Raw genomic sequence first — 19947 nt, 5'->3', positions numbered from 1 at the left:
GGATCAGTGGTGCTGGAAGAGCACAGCAATTCAGGCAGCATCCGAGGACAGGCAAAATCGACGTTTCGGGCAAAAGCCCTTCATCAGGGCTTTTACCTCCTAAATTGGAAGGGGACTAATAAACTGGCAGGGGAATTTGCTGGAACTGCTTGGGAGGATTTAAACTAGTAAGGTGGGTGGGGCTGGGACCCAGGGAGATAGTGAGGAAAGAGATCAATCTGAGATGGGTACAGCTGAGAACAGAAGTGAGTCAAACAGTCAAGGCAGGCAGGGACAAGGTAGGACTAATAAATTAAACTGCATTTATTTCAATGCAAGGGGCCTAACAGGGAAGGCAGATGAACTCACGGCATGGTTAGGAACATGGGACTGGGATATCATAGCAATTACAAAAACATGGCTCAGGGATGGGCAGGACTGGCAGCTTAATGTTCCAGGATACAAATGCTACAGGAAGGATATAAAGGGAGGCAAGAGAGGAGGGGGAGTGGCGTTTTTGATAAGGGATAGCATTACAGTTGTGCTGAGGGAGGATATTCCCAGAAATACATCCAGGGAAGTTATTTGGGTGGAACTGAGAAATAAGAAAGGGATGATCACCTTATTGGGATTGTATTATAGACCCCCCCCCCCCCCCCCCCCCCCCCCCCGCAATAGTCAGAGGGAAATTGAGAAACAAACTTGTAAGGAGATCTCACCTATCTGTAAGAATAATAGGGTAGTTATGGTAGGGGATTTTAACTTTCCAAACATCGACTGGGACTGCCATAGTGTTAAAGGTTTAGATGGAGAAGAATTTCTTCAGTGTGTACAAGACAATTTTCTGATTCAGTATGTGGATGTACCTACTAGAGAAGGTGCAAAACTTGACCTACTCTTGGGAAATAAGGCAGGACAGGTGACTGAGGTGTCAGTGGGGGAGCACTTTGGGGCCAGCGACCATAATTCTATTCATTTTAAAATAGTGGTGGAAAAGGATAGACCAGATCTAAAAGTTGAAGTCCTAAATTGGAGAAAGGCAAATTTTGATGGTATTAGGCAAGAACTTTCGAAAACTGATTGGAGGCAGATGTTCGCAGGTAAAGGGACGGCTGGAAAATGGGAAGCCCTCAGAAATGACATAACAAGAATCCAGAGAAAGTATATTCCTGTCAGGGTGAAAGGGAAGGCTGGTAGGTATAGGGAATGCTGGATGACGAAAGAAATTGAGGGTTTGGTTAAGAAAAAGAAGGATGCATATGTCAGGTATAGACAGGATAGATCGAGTGAATCCTCAGAAGAGTATAAAGAAAGTAGGAGTATACTTAAGAAGGAAATCAGGAGGGCAAAACGGGGACATGAGATAGCTTTGGCAAATAGAAGTAAAGAGAATCCAAAGGGCTTTTACAAATATATTAAGGACAAAAGGGTAACTAGGGAGAGAATGGGACCCCTCAAAGATCTGCAAGGCAGCATTTGTGGGGAGCCACAGAAAATTGGGGAGATACTAAATGAGTATTTTGCATCAGTATTTACTGCGGAAAAGGATATGGAAGATGTAGACTGTAGGGAAATAGATGGTGACATCTTGCAAAATGTCCAAATTACAGAGGAGGAAGTGCTAGATGTCTTGAAATGGTTAAAAGTGGATAAATCCCCAGGACCTGATGAGGTGTACCCGAGAACTCTGTGGGATGCTAGAGAAGTGATTGCTGGGCCTCTTGCTGAGATATTTGTATCATCGATAGTCACAGGTGAGGTGCAGGAAGACTAGAGGTTGGCAAATGTGGTGCCACTGTTTTAGAAGGGTGGTAAAGACAAGCCAGGAAACTATAGACTGATGAGCCTGACCTCGGCGGTGGGCAAGTTGTTGGAGGGAATCCTGAGGAACAGAATGTACATGTATTTGGAAAGGCAAAGACTGATTTGGGATAGTCAACATGGCTTTGTGCGTGGGAAATCATATCTCACAAACTTGATTGAGTTTTTTGAAGAAGTAACAAAGAAGATTGATGAGGACAGAGCAGTAGATGTGATCTATATGGACTTCAGTAAGGCGTTCGACAAGGTTCCCCATGGGACACTGATTACCCAGGTTAGATCTTACGGAATACAGAGAGAACTAGCCATTTAGATACAGAGCTAGCTCAAGGGTAGAAGACAGAGGGTGGTGGTGGAGGGTTGTTTTTCAGACTGGAGGCCTGTGACCAGTGGAGTGCCACAAGGATTGGTGCTGAGCCCTCTACATTTTGTCATTTACATAAATGATTTGGATGCGAGCATAAGAGGTACAGTTAGTAAGTTTGCAGATGACACCAAAATTGGAGGTGTAGTGGACAGCAAAGAAGGTTACCTCAGATTACAACAGGATCTGGACCAGATGGGCTTATGGGCTGAGAAGTGGCAGATGGAGTTTAATTCAGATAAATGCGAGGTGCTGCATTTTGGGAAAGCAAATCTTAGCAGGACTTATACACTTAATGGTAAGGTCCGAGGGAGTGTTGCTGAACAAAGAGACCTTGGAGTGCAGGTTCATAGCTCCTTGAAAGTGGAGTCGCAGGTGGATAGGATAGTGAAGAAGGCGTTTGGTATGCTTTCCTTTATTGGTCAGAGTATTGAGTACAAGAGTTGGGAGGTCATTTTGGGAGGACATTGGTTAGGCCACTGTTGGAGTATTGTGTGCAATTCCGGTCTCCTTCTTATCGCAAAGGTGTTGTGAAACTTGAAAGGGTTCAGAAAATATTTACAAGGATGTTGCCAGGGTTGGAGGATCTGAACTATAGGGAGAGGCTGAACAGGCTGGGCTGTTTTCCCTGGAGTGTCGGAAGCTGAGGGGTGACCTTATAGTGGTTTACAAAATTATGAGGGGCATGGATAGGATAAATAGACAAAGTTTTTTCCCTGGGGTCGGGGAGTCCAGAACTAGAGGTCATAGCTTTAGGGTGAGTGGGGAAAGGTATAAAAGAGACCTAAGGGGCAACTTTTTCACGCAGAGGGTGGTATGTGTATGGAATGAACTGTCAGAGGATGTGGTGGAGGCTGGTACAAATTGCAACATTTAAGAGGCATTTGGATGGGTATATGAATAGGAAGGGTTTGGAGTGATATGGGCAAGGTGCTAGCAGGTGGGACTCGATTAGGTTGGGATATCTGGTCGGCATGGACGGGTTGGACCAAAGGGTCTGTTGCCATGCTGTACATCTCTATGACTCTATGTGCATCTGTTAGAGAAAATAAGGCAGGACCTTCAGCGCTGGGAAGATCTCCTGATATCCTGGCTGGGAAGAATAGCTCTGGTCAAAACGAATGTTCTCACTCCCCTATTATACCCTATGAGAATGCTTCCTTTGATATTGCCAAGGCAAACGCTGCATAGGCGTTATGGCTGGCTCGTTTCTCTATTTGGCATTATAGACGGCCCCTTATCAAACTAGATAAATTGCAGCTTCCCTAAGAAAGGGGGAAGTCTAGATTTTCCGGATTTTATGAAGTACCAACTGAGTTCCTGTTATCGCATGTGGCTGATTGGGCCTCTCGTGATCCACAATCAATTTGATTGGATATCGAGGCTTCCCAGGCAAAATGCCCCTCATCAACCTATTGTTTATGGATAAGATGAGAACTGTCGCAGATCACTGTAAAAGCCCAATCAAAGCTTGGAGGATGATTCAACAGGGAGAGTATTCTACAAAAAACCTCCTCCTTCACTCCTATCGTGGGAATGTTGGGATTTCAGCCAGGCTTGATATACGCTGACTTTAAACGTGGGAGGCCAGAGGAATCTCCTGCTTGGAAGATTTATTCAATGGGGAGGTCATGATGTCCTTCGAACAGTTGCATCAGAAGTTCGGGTTACCCAGCGAGGACCGTTTTTGATATTTTCAAGTATGAGACTTCATACAGAAAAAGACTACATTGCTGGCCAATCCTTATAAATCAGATATGGAGAGGAGAGTGCTTCGGTTGGTGTGTCCCCCTCGGTCAGTACTCTCTATCATTCACTAGATAATGTGTCAAAGGACATGGAATGGCTATATAAAACCTGGACTCAAGAATTGAGAGTGAAAATCTCCTCAGAGATGTGGGAGGTCATTGGGAAAATGCCAGGAAAATCTCTATGTAATAGGACTCAAGCTATTCAATTGAAGATACTTCATAGGGCCTATATGGCACCAGTGTAGCTTGCAAAGTTTAAGATAGGAGTGCCCCCAGTGTGCCCTAAATGTAAAATAGAAGTTGGTACTCTCACTCATTGTTTGTGGACATGCCATAAGATCCGCAGATACTGGGACAGCATAGCGAATGCCTTGGCAAAGATCTTGGGAACGGAGATTGGGTTGGATCCGGTGTCGCTCCTTTTGGGTTTCCCAAATTTTCCTTCTCTCGATGAACATGGGAAGAAACTGTTTACTAACCTTTTCTTTTTTTATGAGGAAAAACATCTTAGTAACCTGGGTATCGGAAAGTTCCCCCAGGACTCTCGAATTGGCATCGGATAGTTTTGGAACACATTCCCCTGGACTTCCTTACAAATATGGTGCACCAAAAAACGGAATTATTTTATAGAACATGGAGGCCCTTTTTGAGCTATGTCAATGCTGATGTATCAGCTATATTACCTCGGGCCTTTGTCTAGCCATGGGGATGATGTCTGTCAGTTCAGGGCGCCCTGGGAGGAAGAATTCCATATAAATACGGGTCTGCTCACTATTGCGCCCATCGATCGGGCGCTACGACGAGTGTTGTAACTTTATTGAATGTAAATTAAGCTATCTTGTTATGACTTGATATAATACTATTTTGAATATTTAATTATCTTTCTTTTTTAGTTCGTTATTTACTATATTATAGATTTTTTACATACTTTGTGTTAGTAGTTTGTAGAGTAGATTAAATAGTTTGTTTTCTTTATTTATATTGTTATTATTATATTGTAAAGTGATTACACCATTTTGTATTAGTTTTGTAATTCTGTAAAAAAACCCAAAAACCTTTTTCTTTTCAATAAACATATTTATAAAAACAATAGTTCTGGACAGTGTAGATGTGAAGATGTTTTCTTCTATAAGAGAAATCAGAAACTAAGGGTCACTGTTTAAGAGTCAGGGGTTGCCAATTTTAAACAACAAAGATAATTTTTCTTCTCAGAGGATTCAGTCTTTCTGAGAAAGTGGTGGAAGCACAACCCTTGGATGTTTTTAGGCAGGTTGGACTAGTTTAGTTTGAGATTATGATCAGCATGGACTGGTTGGACCGAAAGGTCTGTTTCTATGCTGTATGACTCAAATCCTGAAGGGGGTCTTGAAACTGGACCTTCTGGCCTAGGCAGAAGTTTGCTACCATCATGCCATTGCCACCTCCCCCTTCAGGGGCCGATCCACTGTGCTTCCCTCCACACTGCACTCTTGATAAAAACCAGAATTAGATCTGAAAAGGTAGCTCCCATTCTCCAACTTCAGTTCCTGGGTTGCCAGCTCTACTCTGCCATTGTAAATCTTAAGCTGTCATCATCAAGGATGACGAATGAAGTTTGCGTCACAAATAGACAGGATGTTTAAAAAGGCATTTGGCATGCTTGCCTTCAGTGCTCAGTCCTTTGAGTATAGAAGTAGGGATGTTATGTTGAGGTTGTACAGGACATTGGTGAGACTTCTGGAATACTGGGTTCAGTTCTGGCTGCCCACTTATATAGGAAGGATATTTCAAGCTGGAGAGGGTTTAGAAGAGATTTACCAGGACGTTGCCGGGGTATGGAAGGCTCAAGTTATAAAGAAAGGCTGGATAGGCTGGGACTTTTATCACTGGAGCGTATGAGGTGGAGAGATGGCCTGATAGAAGTTTATAAAATGAGAGGTATAGACAGAGTTGATGGTAGTTGTCTTTTCCCTAAAATGGGGAATTTCAAGACGAGGCAGCACATTTCTGTTTAACAGGGTGGTTCGAGTGTGGAATGAGCTTCCTGAGGAAGCGGTGGATAGGGCTATGGGCCAGCAGGCAAGTGGGACTAGTTTAGTTTGGCAGTATGTTCGGCATGGACTGGTTGGACCGAAGGGTCTGTTTCCGTGCTGTATGACCATGATACCACCACAATGGTACAAGATCAGATAATCAAGCCATTTGATAGAATGTCAAACAATTTTATTACATACTTCGGAATTTCACCAATATTTTACAGAACCTGCAACTGTCTAGAGACTCACATTATATTACATCTTTTAAGCATTGACTAATTGTGGAAAGATTATTTTATATACAACTTGCAGTTATTGGAAGTGCAGTTAAAACATCACAGGAGCAGAATGACCATTGCAGTTCCAAAGTTCAAATACAAACTATATTTTTTGTTTCTTCCCCCCCGCCCAAATACTTGGAATAAGGAAACATACAATAAAGGACAAGATTTTAAAAGAGAGGAACTAAGGGCGCTTGGTATGTGTATCATTAAAAGGGGAGAAGTGCAATTAGATAACATTGTTAAAAGGCAGGCAATTTGAACCCTTGCTATTTTTTTTTTAAAAAGAAAAAATATAGATGCAAGGAAGTAATACTGAGCGTGTACTAAACCTTTAATTGGGACACTATGTCTATCATGAACATTCCTTTACATAAAGATATAACAATGTGAGAAGTCACAGTTACAAAGAGTTAAGAAGTTGGAATTGTTTAGTTTAGCAGAACTGAAATATTAAAGGGTGATTTGATAAAGAAGTTCAATGAGGAAGTCAGAAAAAGCAGATGGGTTATGTGAAATGTTCTGACAGTTCTCAATACATCCAGCTACTTATAAAAGCAAATTTAGAAGCACAATAAATTGTATGTGAAGAAAACAAAAGGAAGAAATTAGATTTGGTAGTTATGGACAAAAACCAAAGATTTTGGCTAAATGCTGTTCCATACTATATGAAGTTAAATCTAAACAGTGAATTTCCCCTTATATTCATCCCTCAGTACACATGCCAAGACCTAATTTGGCTTCATTGCTTTCTCATAGGTGATTGTTAAAGTAAGTGATTCATGGGAAAGCAAATCTTAGCAGGACTTATACACTTAATGGTAAGATCCTAGGGAGTATTGCAGAACAAAGAGACCTTGAAGTCGCAGGTAGATAGGATAGTGAAGGCGGCATTTGGTATGCTTTCCTTTATTGGTCAGAATAGAGTACAGGAGTTGGGAGGTCATGTTGCGGCTGTACAAGACATTGGTTAGGCCACTGTTGGAATATTGCATGCAATTCTGGTCTCCTTCCTATTGGAAAGATGTTGTGAAACTTGAAAGGGTTCAGAAAAGACTTACAAGGATGTTGCCAGGGTTGGAGGATTTGAGCTATAGGGAGAGATTGAATAGGCTAGGGCTATTCTATTCCCTGGAGCATCAGAGGCTGACCTTATAGAGATTTATAAAATTATGAGGGTAGAATAAAGAGACAAAGTCTCTTCCCTGGGGTGGGGGAGTCCAGAACTAGACGGCATAGGTTTAGGGTGAGAGGGGAAAGATATGGGCCAGGCGCTGGCAGGTGGGACTAGATTGGGTTGGGATATCTGGTCGGCGTGGACGAGTTGGACCAAAGGGTCTGTTTCCATACTGTACATCTCTACAACTCTATCAGTATCCTTGATTTGTCATGTTTGACTATTGTTCACTTTGTAATCTCACTGGTCAGTCCATTTATTCAATTCCATCACTATTTTTGGCTCTTCTAAACTTAAGTGCTCTGTCACATTCTTCTATCATTGCAGATGGTCTCTTGTTTGCTGTCCTCCAAGCCCATAATCAGAAAATTTATTCAGCTGTTATTTAAAATAATTTATATACAATGTAAACGAAAGCCCTAGCAGTGACCGTTGAGGTATTTTGCTCATTATCTCCTTTACTTAATGCTAGGGAGTGTGGAAACATGATTATCTGCCATTTAATAAATGTGGCACCAATAAACGTTAAACTTTAATCACTTCATACAAAGTATCATGTAACAACACACATCTCTGATGTGGTAGTATCTCTTGTGGATTAAGTTGCTGTAATAACTTCTTCATTTTCTGTAATCGTTGCTCTTGGCGGCGTGATTTCTGCTGCAAGAATTTCAGTTTCTTCTTCAGCTTCTCATTCTGTTCTTCTAATTTCTGAATCTTTTTCTTTTGCAAACATGCATCACCAACACTGTAGCTGTGATCATAAACAGTTAGCAAACCATGTGCTTGTTTCAGCGCGGTGTCCTCTGATATTTCTTCTGCATTAGGTTGGTCACTTGTTACTGGTATTTCTAATTTCTATCAATATAAAGTGATTAGTACATTAACAGCTCTGAATATTTAAATTTGCTTTGCCAAATATTAAAGTTGAGTCATTTTTGTAACAAATCTACTGCAATAAAATTCTCAAACCACAAACTTCTCATCCTAAATCAACGTTAAATTATAGCATGCCATGCGAGTTAATAATGCAATTAACAGAACATTTTATTGAATAATTCATCGAACCCAAATGTAAAGCATTCTTAAAATTCGTGGTTATGTTTTTCTATTCAATCACAAATCAACAGATTTCAATATCAGCGAGAGAGAATGTTTATAATGTTCTGTCGGGGGAGAGGGACCAGCAAGAGGTCATTGTCCACATTGGAACCAACGACATAGGAAGGAAAAAGGTTGAGATTTTGAAGGGAGATTACAGAGTTAGGCAGAAATTTTAAAAAGGAGGTCCTCGAGAGTAGTAATATCTGGATTACTCCCAGTGCTACAAGCTAGTGAGGGCAGAAATAGGAGGATAGAGCAGATGAATGCATGGCTGAGGAGCTGGTGTATGGGAGAAGGATTCACATTTTTGGATCATTGGATTTTCTTTTGGGGTAGAAGTGACCTGTACAAGAAAGACTGATTGCACCTAAATTGGAACAGGACTCATATACTGGCAGGGAAATTTGCTAGAACTGCTTGGGAGGATTTAAACTAGTAAGGTGGGTGGGGGAGGGGGGGTGGGACACAGGGAGATAGTGAGGAAAGAGATCATTCTGAGACTGGTACAGTTGAGAACAGAAGTGAGTCAAACAGTCAGGGCAGGCAGGGACAAGGTAGGACTAATAAATTAAACTGCATTTATTTCAATGCAAGGGGCCTAACAGGGAAGGCAGATGAACTCAGGGTATGGTTAGGAACATGGGACTGGGATATCATAGCAATTACAAAAACATGGCTCAGGGATGGGCAGGACTGGCAGCTGAATGTTCCAGGATACAAATGCTACAGGAAGGATATAAAGGGAGGCAAGAGAGGAGTGGGAGTGGCATTTTTGATAAGGGATAGCATGATTGAAAAGAATAGACCAGATCTAAAAGTTGAAGTTCTAAATTGGAGAAAGGCCAATTTTGACGGTATTAGGCAAGAACTTTCGAAAGCTGGATTGGTGACAGATGTTTGCAGATAAAGGGACGGCTGGAAAATGGGAAGTCTTCAGAAATGAGAATGAGAATCCAGAGAAAGTATATTGCTGTCAGGGTGAAAGGAAAGGCTGGTAGGTATAGGGAATGCTGGATGACTAAAGAAATTGAGGGTTTGGTTAAGAAAAAGAAGGAAGCATATGTAAGGTACAGACAGGATAGATCGAGTGAATCCTTAGAAGAGCATCAAGGAAGTAGGAGTATACTTAAGAGGGAAATCAGGAGGTCAAAAAGGGGACATGAGATAGCTTTGGCAAATAGAATTAAGGAGAATCCAAAGGGTTTTACAAATACATTAAAGACAAAAGGATAACTAGGGAGAGAATAGGGCCCCTTAAAGATGAGCAAGGTGGCCTTTGTGTGGAGCCACAGAAAATGGGGGAGAAAATAAATGAGTATTTTGCATCAGTATTTACTGTGGAAAAGGATATGGAAGATATAGACTATAGGGAAATGGATGGTGACATCTTGCAAAATGTCCAGATTACAGAGGAGGAAGTGCTGGATGTCTTGAAACGTGTAAAGGTGAATAAATCCCCAGGACCTGATCAGGTGTACCTGAGAACTCTGTGGGAAGCTAGAGGAGTGATTGCAGGGCCTCTTGCTGAGATATTTATATCATTGATAGTCACAGGTAAGATGCTGGATGACTGGAGGTTGGCAAATGTGAAGCCACCGTTTAAGAAGGGTGGTAAAGACAAGCCAGGGGACAATAGACCAGTGAGCCTGACCTCGGTGGTGGGCAAGTTGTTGGAGGGACTCCTGAGGGACAGGATGTACATGTATTTGGAAAGGCAAGGACTGATTAGGGATAGTCAACATGGCTTTGTGCGTGGGAAATCATATCTCACAAACTTAATTGAGTTTTTTGAAGAAGTAACAAAGAAGGTTGATGAGGGCAGAGCAGTAGATGTGATCTATATGGACTTCAATAAGGCGTTCGACAAGGTTCCCCATGGGAGACTGATTAGCAAGGTTAGATCTCATGGAATCCAGAGAGAACTAGCCATTTGGCTACAGAACTGGCTCAAAGGCTGAAGAGAGAGGGTGGTGGTGAGGGTTGTTTTTCAGACTGGAGGCCTGTGACCAGTGGAGTGCCACAAGGATCGGTGCTGGGTCCTCTACTTTTTGTCATTTACATAAATGATTTGGATGCGAGCATAAGAGGTACAGTTTGTGGGCGGCACGGTGGCACAGTGGTTAGCACTACAGCCTCACAGCACCAGAGACCGGGGTTCAATTCCCGCCTCAGGCGACTCTGTGTGGAGTTTGCACATTCTCCCCGTGTCTGCGTGGGTTTCCTCCGGGTGCTCCGGTTTCCTCCCACAATCCAAAAATGTGTAGGTTAGGTGAATTGGCCATGGTAAATTGCCCAGTCTTAGGTGAAGGAGTAAATGTGGGGGAATGGGTCGGGGTGGGTTGCACTTCGGCGGGTCAGTGTGGACTTGTTGGGCCAAAGGGCCTGTTTCCACACTGTAATGTAATCTAATCTAGTTAGTAAGTTTGCAGATGACACCAAAATTGGAGGTGTAGTGGACAGCAAAGAGGATTATCTCAGATTACAACAGGATCTGGACCAGATGGGCTTATGGGCTGAGAAGTGGCAGATGGAGTTTAATTCAGATAAATGCGAGGTGCTGCATTTTGGGAAAGCAAATCTTAGCAGGACTTATACACTTAATGGTAAGGTCCGAGGGAGTGTTGCTGAACAAAGAGACCTTGGAGTGCAGGTTCATAGCTCCTTGAAAGTGGAGTCGCAGGTGGATAGGATAATGAAGAAGGCGTTTGGTATGCTTTCCTTTATTGGCCAGAGTATTGTGTACAGGAGTTGGGAGGTCATGTTGCGGCTGTACAGGACATTGGTTAGGCCACTGTTAGAATATTGCATGCAATTCTGGTCTCCTTCCTATTGGAAAGATGTTGTGAAACTTGAAAGGGTTCAGAAATGATTTACAAGGATGTTGCCAGGGTTGGAGGATCTGAACTATAGGGAGAGGCTGAACAGGCTGGGGCTGTTTTCCCTGGAGTGTTGGAGGTTGAGGGATGACCTTATAGAGGTTTACAAAATTATGAGGGGCATGGATAGGATAAATAGACAAAGTCTTTTCCCTGGGGTTGGGGAGTCCAGAAATGGAGGGCATAGGTTTAGGGTGAGAGGGGAAAGATATAAAAGAGACTTAAGAGGCAACTTTTTCCACACAGAGGGTGGTACGGTTATGGAATGAGCTGCCAGGAGGAGAGGTGGTGGTGATTACAATTGCAACATTTAAGAGGCATTTGGATGGGTATATGAATAGGAAGGGTTTGGAGGGATATGGGCCGCGTGCTGGCAGGTGGGACTAGATTGGGTTGGGATATCTGGTCGGCGTGAATAGTTTGGAACGAAGGATCTGTTTCCATGCTGTACATCTCTATGACTCTAATTTCTGCATTGTTACATCAAATGCTGATTTAGATTTAGATTACTTAGTGTGGAAACAGGCCCTTAGGCCCAACAAGTCCACACCGACCCTCCAAAGAGCAACCCACCCATTGCCCTACATTTACTCCTTCACCTAACACTACGGGCAATTTAGCATGGCCAATTCATCTGACCTGCACATTTTTGGACTGTGGGAGGAAACTGGAGCACCCAGAGGAAACCCACGCAGACAAGGGGAAAATGTGCAAACTCTACACTTGTGTCACAAACACCAGAATGGGTGTATGTATAATGAAGGCTTTACTAAATGTGGGGAAGTATGTGGATACTGGAAGCATTAACGTAATGTCAATATTCGAAGAGTGATCAGACAGACACAGACACCACAGACATGAGCCACTCACCTCTGCGTCTATATTTTCCTATTTTATACAGATCCAGTTAGGTAAAGTCATGGCTTCCTTCATCTAACACTAGGGATTTTCTTTGATGCTGGGGTGGGAATTTAGCATGTTGTCAGGTGAAAAATATTATATCAAAATAAACAATCTTCTCAACTAGAATACCAACAGATGTGAGCTATGTGTTGAGCTGTTAAAACTTAAATATTTCATTTTAGTTGAAAGAAATTGTTTACAAAAAGATTAAAATCCCTAATACTGGAAAATTGAGGGGTCTTCAGCTTTTTTTTTTTAAAATTCTTTTAAAAAATAATTTTAAAATCAAATTGTTCAGATTTGTTACGTCACACCATTCAATCAGGTGAGACCGAAATCCTGGCCTCCCGGCTCCTAAATAAGAACACCAATGTCAAAAAGCCCTACAAAGAACACCCAGACAGGGACTTGACCATGGACCGTCAAACTAAAAGTTCCATGTTTTACCAACAGAGCTACCCAGGCTCCCCACTCATGTGGATAGGAGTACAAACTGGATGGGTTACACTTGGGCAGGACTGAGACGACGTCCTCAGGCATTATTTGCTAGAATGGTTGAAGTCTTTTAATTAAAATGCCAGGGGTATGGGAACCTATAGAAGAAATCAGAGGAGGAGGAATCAAGGATAAAACAAAAGATAAAAAGGAGTACAAGAAAAGTGATATGCAGAGAAATCAAGAGCCAGGATCAAGGAAGGATATAGTGAAAAATAACAGGTACAGGACAAATAATAATGTTAAAAAGTCTTAAGGCTTTGTGCCTTAATGTGGCACATTCGCAATAAAATGGCTGAATTAATCATAAGTGTGATATAGTCAGGATTACAGAGACATGGCTGCAGGGTGACCACGAATGAAAACTGAATATCCAGGGGTATTCAGTATTTGGGAAGGACAAACAAAAAAGGGCAGTGGAATTGCATTACTGGTTAAAGAGGAAATGAGTGCAATATTGAGGAAACTGTCATAGAGATGTACAGCACGGAAACAGACCCTTCGGTCCAACACGTCCATGCCGACCAGATATCCTAACCCAATCTAGTCCCACCAGCCATCACCTGGCCCATATCCCTCCAAACCCTTCCTATTCATATACCAGCCTCTCCCTATAGCTCAAATCCTCCAAACCTGGCAACATCCTTGTAAATCTATATTAGCTCTTAAGATGTGGAATTTATATGGGTAGATCTGAGAAACATCAAAGGGGCAAAAAACATTTGTGGGGGTGGGGGGGTGGTGTTGTATACAAACTAGGAGTGATTTGGGAATAGCACTGAGCAAGAAATTTGAGATGCATACAATAAAGAAATATCTTTATAGAGGAGGAATTCCTGGAGTGTACATGGGATGGCTTTTTAGACCAATACATTGAGGAGCCAACTATAGAACAGGCCAAACAAAAACTGCTGGAACAACTCAGCAATTCTGTTAGAAAGAGAAACAGAGGTAACATTGAGTCCAGTGGCCCTGCTTCGAAACCCTTGTAGATGGAGTATTGTGCAACAAGGAGTAATTGGCAATATAACTGTGGAAGACCCATTGTGAATGAGTGAACATATAATAGGATTCCTCATTAAAATGAGGAGTGACATAGTTGAATAGGTTTTTTTTCCTGCTCAGCAGGCAGCAACTATTGGAATACAACAGGGATCGGTGCTGGGACCCCAACTATGCACAATATATATTAATGGTTTGGGCGATGGAACAAAATGTAATATCCCAAATTTGCAGATGTCAAAGCTGGGCAAGAAGGTAAGCTGTGAGAATGATGCAAAGGTGTTTGTGTGATTTGTATAAATTGAGTGAGTTGGTAAATGCACTATCATGTGGATAAAGTGAGAGATTATCCACTTTGGTAGCAAAAATAGGACAGCAGGTTATCTGGTGGTTATAAATCGAGGCGGGGGGGGGGACGTGCAATGAGACCCAGGCATCCTTGCACGCCAGTCACTGAAGTTCGGCATGCAGGTACAGCAGGCAGTAACAAAGGCAAATGGTATGTTAGCCTTCATCGCAAAGGGATTCAAATTCAGCAGCAGGGCCTGGTGAGACCACATTTGGAATATTGTGTGCTTTTTTGATTTCCTTATCTGAGAAAGGATTTTCTTGCTATACAGGGCATGCAGCGAAGGTTTAATAGACTGATTCCTGGGATGGCAGGACTGAAGCATGAAGAGAGGTTGAATTGGTTAGGATTATATTGACTATTATATGGCAATCAATATTGGCCTTGCCAGAGACACCCACCTCGCATGAAGGAAACAAAAAAAAATCCATAAAATAGTCTACTCTGTTGATAATGAAATAACTAGATTATCAGCGCTGGAAATGTGTTGCTGGAAAAGCGCAGGTCAGGCAGCATCCAGGGAACAGGAGAACTTTCCCCATTCCTGAAGAAGGGCTTATGCCCGAAACGTCGATTCTCCTGTTCCCTGGATGCTGCCTGACCTGCTGCGCTTTTCCAGCAACACATTTCCAGCTCTGATCTCCAGCATCTGCAGACCTCACTTTCTCCTAACTAGATTATCAACCAATTCCTCTGAACCAGAAATTGAACAATTAAATGTCTTGTTATGGACCAGACCAAACCCGCCCTCAAAATATATCGAGGAGATAGCTTAGACCCTAACTTTTATCCTATTAAAAAGGCAAGTATAAGGCACTGTGTTCCAGATGCGATTCCATTGGTCCTCTACTAGGTTTTAAGCAAACATTTTCTTTTTACAGCATCGTTAAAATACGGAAAAAAGAGAATTGGCATAACTTTATAATTCTATTGAAAAAAATTAGTGTATTATTTAACTACTAATCATCAACTGTTCCAATATAGCAACATCCCATAAACATACCCCTGACAATGGGAAATTCACCAAAACAGATTTTCCTCAATTGCTATCGGGGTGGGGGCCATGTGGAGCAAGAAGGAGAAGAGAGAAAAAGGAAAGAATCCAGGAGCAAAGAGAGGATTCAAGCTTTTTGCTGCCAGCAGATAGTCAGCTGTATCAATCAGCTTCAAACTCCAGCTGAAACTGAAAGCAAAAACTAAAACTCTGGGTCTGACAGCTTGACTCCATGCTTTTTTGTCTACTTTTAATTTAAAAAAAAAAATCAGAGCTCAAAACTGTTTGCGCACTGCTTCTGAAGCAGACATTCAGCACCACTAGCAACACCTCTCTGCAAGAGAAACAGCACTGAGCAAATCTCTCTTAACAGCACATATAGTCACATAATAAACATCAATACATTTAAAATCACTTTTACTTTCTGTCCTCTTCCTCTGACCTTCACTTAAATTTTTCATTGTTTATCTTTCTGTACCTCTTGAATTCAACTACTTCTATTCATCTTCCTTCCTCTGTTTATTTCTCAATCTTGAGTTTAATTGGCTAAGATGGTCCAGTTGCTCTTTAAGGTCATAGATATTCTGTTTTCAACATTTAGATGGCAAAAAATGTTTAAGTTCAAGGATTCAGGTAGAACTGGCAGGTTGCAAGATGCCCAAATCTATTCCCGGCTATTAAAACAAGACTTCATTTCTCCATTCTGATCATTAAGGCAAGTGTTAAAGACCAAACGATAATAGCAAAAGAATAGAACACTTTTCCAGTACTCTGGCTAACATTTTTTCAACTAACACCTTCAAGAACAGGTTAACTTATAACTCATTTCATGGCTATTTGTATCAAATGTCTGGCATTATCTATTTAACATGAAAGGATCATTATACTTCACAGAACTGCAGTCAGAATTCAAGGCAAAACAGTATGGACTTGAGTCACTCTTGGAACTACTGTGGATAAGTCTACAGAAGACATCTTATAAATTGTATTGTGTGCAACTGAAAGTGCTACATTCCAAGTTAGAAAAAAATCAACTAGTTCTGCATTATATTGGAACAAAAAAGCTACCTTTGACTGTTGATTTGGTCGGGTAAAGCAGAATATGGATGGCACAGCATTTTCTTCCAATATTTTGTTGTTACAGTTCTTCCTAAAGCAGTCCAATGTAAAATGTTCTGAGCAAAGATTACTGTTTTTGGTGGGTGTAAAATTACGTCTCCTTACTGCAGCCAGCCACTTCTTGCAGAGCTCTGGACGTTTCAGGGGAAACCTTTAATCAAAATTTAGAAACATTGTTAGAGGAAAGATATTACAGAAATCTTTTAAACAAGACAATTAGAGACAGCAAGAGTACTTCTAGCTGATTTAACGTGATTCTTTTGTACATCCACCTGGCCACACAATGACATAGCACATGCAACCAGGCCACATCATGACATCATTATCCACGTCTGGATAAAGATGGAGGCTCCTTTCAATTATTAGAGTGCCTTTTTATTCAAAAAGGGAGGGAGACAAAATAAGTGACAGCTTAACATCTGTCATTGGGAAAATGTTAGTCTATAATACACAACACAAGAGAGAGCTAAGAAGAGCCAGGAGGGGACATGAGAAGTTGTTAGCAGATACGATCAAGGAAAACCCTAAAGCTTTCTATATTTCTATCAGGAATAAAAGAATTGTCTTTTTCAGTATATAATTTCAGTTACACCACACTGTAAACTTTTGCTATAAATTCTGTGTTATGATCTTATACTCCATAACCACCCGAAGAAGGAGCAGTGCTCCAAAAGCTAGTGCTTCCAAATAAACCTGTTGGAGTATAATCTGGTGTTGTGTGATTTTTACCTTCCTTTATGCTAAGTTTAACTACAACCAGTGGAGAGTATTCCCCCGATTCCCACTGACTCCAGCTTTGCTGAGACTCCTTGACATCACACTCACTTAAGTGCAGCCTTGATGTCAAGGGCAGTCACTCTCACCTCTGGAATTCAGTGGTTTCATCCAAGTTTGAACTGAAGCTGTAATAAGGACTGGAGCTGAGTGGACCTCGTAAAACCTTAATGAGCAAGTTATTGCTAAGAAAATTCTGCTTGGCACAGTTGATGACACCTTCCATCACTTTGAGGATCGAGAGGGTACTGATGGGTCCAGGTACAGAAATACTTTGGCAATCGTCCACTTTAATTGGGCAAATGCCGGTTCTGTAACTATTGAACATCTTTGCTAGGAGCACGTGTTCAGTGCTGTGGTTGTCACGGCCCACATTCTTTGCAGTATCCAGTATCTCCAGTGTTTCTTCATATCAAATTAAGTGATTCAAATTGACTGAAGACTGATACCTGTGATGTGGAAATCTCTGGAACAAATAGTGTGGATAATTTCTGATCTCCAGCATCTGCACGCCTCACTTTTTCCCAGTTCCTCCCTGTACCATACATTGTCTCACACTTCCCCTGTATTTTCATTTGTTCTAAACTGAGCTTCTGAAATAACTTAACAGATGCTTTAAATCTGAAACAAAATGCTGGAGACCTTCAGCAGGTCAGGCACCATCTATGGATAAAGTAAATGTTTTAGTTTGATAATTTTCATCAGAATCGCCAGAATTTTCTGTTTAAAATTAGAACTGCTTAATTACTGTGAATTTTAAGAAAAAACTGCAGTACTAATCTAACACAATATATCTTTATCCCTTCGTGTGACATGAAGTCCATAGTCATGTTCAACTGTTCAAAAGTGAGGAAACAAGAGCACGAAATAGAGCTTGCATTTAAATTGCTTCTTCACAATCAAAAAGCAACTCAGAGCCAATTAAGTACTTTTCAAATCTAATCACTATTACAATTGCCACACTACAACAGGTAACAATCGGGTCTTAGCGATTAAAATATTGATTAAGCCAGAGGAACCTTGGGAATCTCAACCACCCGAAAAGGTAAGACACAGCTTGTGTCTAACATCGCATCCAAACACATCAAATAATGCACACACCCTCAGTAAAGCAGTGAAATATTAGTCTGCATCATGTGTTTTGATGTCTGGAGTCTGACCAAACGCTAGTGCTAGCACTGAGGGGTGCACACGAGTATAACAATAGTTCAATTCCATCTGTGTACGTAAAATTAGAACAAGAGGGAGCTCTCAAACAAATGACAGTTTGTATTTACGCAATCTCTTTCCTCGTAAACACCCTTAAAACATTCATCTGAAGCCCTTTCCACACTTCTCCCCAAACATCTCAACCTCCTGAACACACCCTACTCCTCCTGCTCTTCAATCAACCTTTCTGAAACACCTAATCCCTTCCTCAACTGCCTGTCCCCAAACCCAGGCCTTCTCTACCCATTATCCCTCTGCCTCAACTCCCCTTTTATACCCCACCCAGCGAACACCACACACTTTCTTCTCCCTCCTTTCCTTCCACTGCCATTCCCCTCACCTCCCTCCTTCCTTTCCTCCTCACCTCCATCCGCTTTCCCCCTGCACCATCAGACGCTGTTTAAAACCAGGCCAGCGAGCGCCGAACTTTTTCTCGCTTTAAAGTGGTGCTGAAACCTCTCAAATTTAAAAAGAACACAAAAGTAGCTAGTCGGTTCTCCCTACCTATGGAAAGAAACTCCCCGATCCTTATCATACCGATTCTTACAGCCGTAAGCCGAACAGGAAAGCACCATGTCCTCACACCCGTTCCCGCTATCCACCTGAGAGCAAACACGGCTCTGATTGGCTGGATAGACTCCCATGTGTTTGATTGGCTGGCTACATCCTGGCTCCGATTGGCTGGATAGACCCTGGCTCTGATTGGCTGGATAGACCCTGGTTCTGATTGGTTGGGATCATCTATTCTGAATGACTGCATTTGAAAAGGTATCTTGTTCAGAAAGGTCATTGCCAACTTCTGGAGCTGGTCAAACTTGAAATTTGGCTTCCTGGCTCAGAGATCGGGACACTGTCACAACAGCAAAATAGGCCCTTTAGTGACTGGAGGAGAAAGTGAGGTCTGCAGATGCTGGAGATCAAAGTTGAAACTTTATTGCTGGAACAGCACAGCAGGTCAGGCAGCATCCAGGGAACAGGAGATTCGACGTTTCGGGCACAGGCCCTTCGGATCGACCCTGAGACACATTGTAGGTGAGGATCAGAGTAAAGGGGAGAGAAGATGATTTATGGAAGGGTGGTGGCGAGTAAAAGTTCCACTTGCTCCAGAGGTGTGTCATAACATTTCTGCACTGATTTATTAGACATATCGAACAGAAAGAGAAATCACAGATTTTTCACAGCATTCAGGCCACTCCACTCAGCTCTGTGTTCTCCAGTAATGACTATAAAGAAGCTTTTGCGAGGCAGTGGCTATAAGCCAAAGGTCCATGCTTGGACACTCACTTGATGGCCAAGGAAGGTACTTGCATAACACAGCCAGTTTGAGTACTAACCATTCAACACATGGCAGTGGTATGTAACAAGGGTAAGAGAGATTACTGGTCGGGATGCAAAGATTGTTGGAGACTCCACCATCACTATCCAAAGCTACACACCACAATGTGCATATTGCCACAGCAAGTCAGACACCTGAGTGAACTGCAAGGCACAACCTCTGCACTCGGTACATGGTCCACTTTAATTCTGGGGTTCACTATGTTAAACCAACCATATTAATGAAGGTACATTTGCAGATACTTTGTCAAGAGACATTTTTGGGATTAGGGAGGTGAAGTCAAGGTGTTGGAGAAAGTGCCCAAACCTCCAAACAACTCCAAGCATCACCTGACATTCCTGTAGCAAAGCCTCCAGAAAGAACATAAGAGCAGCAGTGGACCATTTAGACATCGAGTC

The 19947-nt window shown here is 42.0% G+C and overlaps 1 protein-coding gene across 3 annotated transcripts; it reads right to left on the bottom strand.

Annotated features, from left to right (window-relative positions):
* Positions 1-6095: 6095 nt before the first annotated feature.
* On the bottom strand, positions 6096-18819 carry LOC122539283 (THAP domain-containing protein 1-like). Of its 3 annotated transcripts, none has more exons than XM_043673979.2 (3): positions 18718-18819; positions 16180-16381; positions 6096-8246 (listed from the first exon to the last, which is right to left on the bottom strand). In XM_043673979.2, exons 1-3 carry the CDS (start codon positions 18786-18788, stop codon positions 7914-7916), a joined length of 606 nt encoding a protein of 201 aa, XP_043529914.1. In that variant the 5' UTR covers positions 18789-18819; the 3' UTR covers positions 6096-7913. The 3 variants fall into 3 exon arrangements, with proteins under 3 accessions (XP_043529914.1, XP_043529915.1, XP_043529916.1); XM_043673980.2 differs by having other exon boundaries at positions 18751-18815; XM_043673981.2 differs by lacking the exon at positions 18718-18819 and adding an exon at positions 18578-18618.
* Positions 18820-19947: the final 1128 nt, after the last annotated feature.

The sequence above is a fragment of the Chiloscyllium plagiosum genome, unplaced genomic scaffold (assembly GCF_037043375.1).
Source record: "Chiloscyllium plagiosum isolate Xiang-an unplaced genomic scaffold, Cpla_swu_hap1 HiC_scaffold_36, whole genome shotgun sequence".
In the NCBI taxonomy this organism is placed as follows: domain Eukaryota; kingdom Metazoa; phylum Chordata; class Chondrichthyes; order Orectolobiformes; family Hemiscylliidae; genus Chiloscyllium; species Chiloscyllium plagiosum.
Note: the sequence above shows the minus strand (reverse complement) of the source record. Positions and strands in the feature narration are given on the sequence as shown.

Bases quoted from the DNA above. Each gene is read 5' to 3' on its own strand.
- LOC122539283 (XM_043673979.2), bottom strand. From the start codon at position 18,788: ATGGTGCTTTCCTGTTCGGCTTACGGCTGTAAGAATCGGTATGATAAG. The intron at 16,382-18,717 runs GTAGGGAGAACC...TTTTGATTAAAG, and splicing joins CGGGGAGTTTCTTTCCATAG to GTTTCCCCTGAAACGTCCAG. The intron at 8,247-16,179 runs GTAGCTTTTTTG...TTATATTGATAG, and splicing joins GACCAAATCAACAGTCAAAG to AAATTAGAAATACCAGTAAC.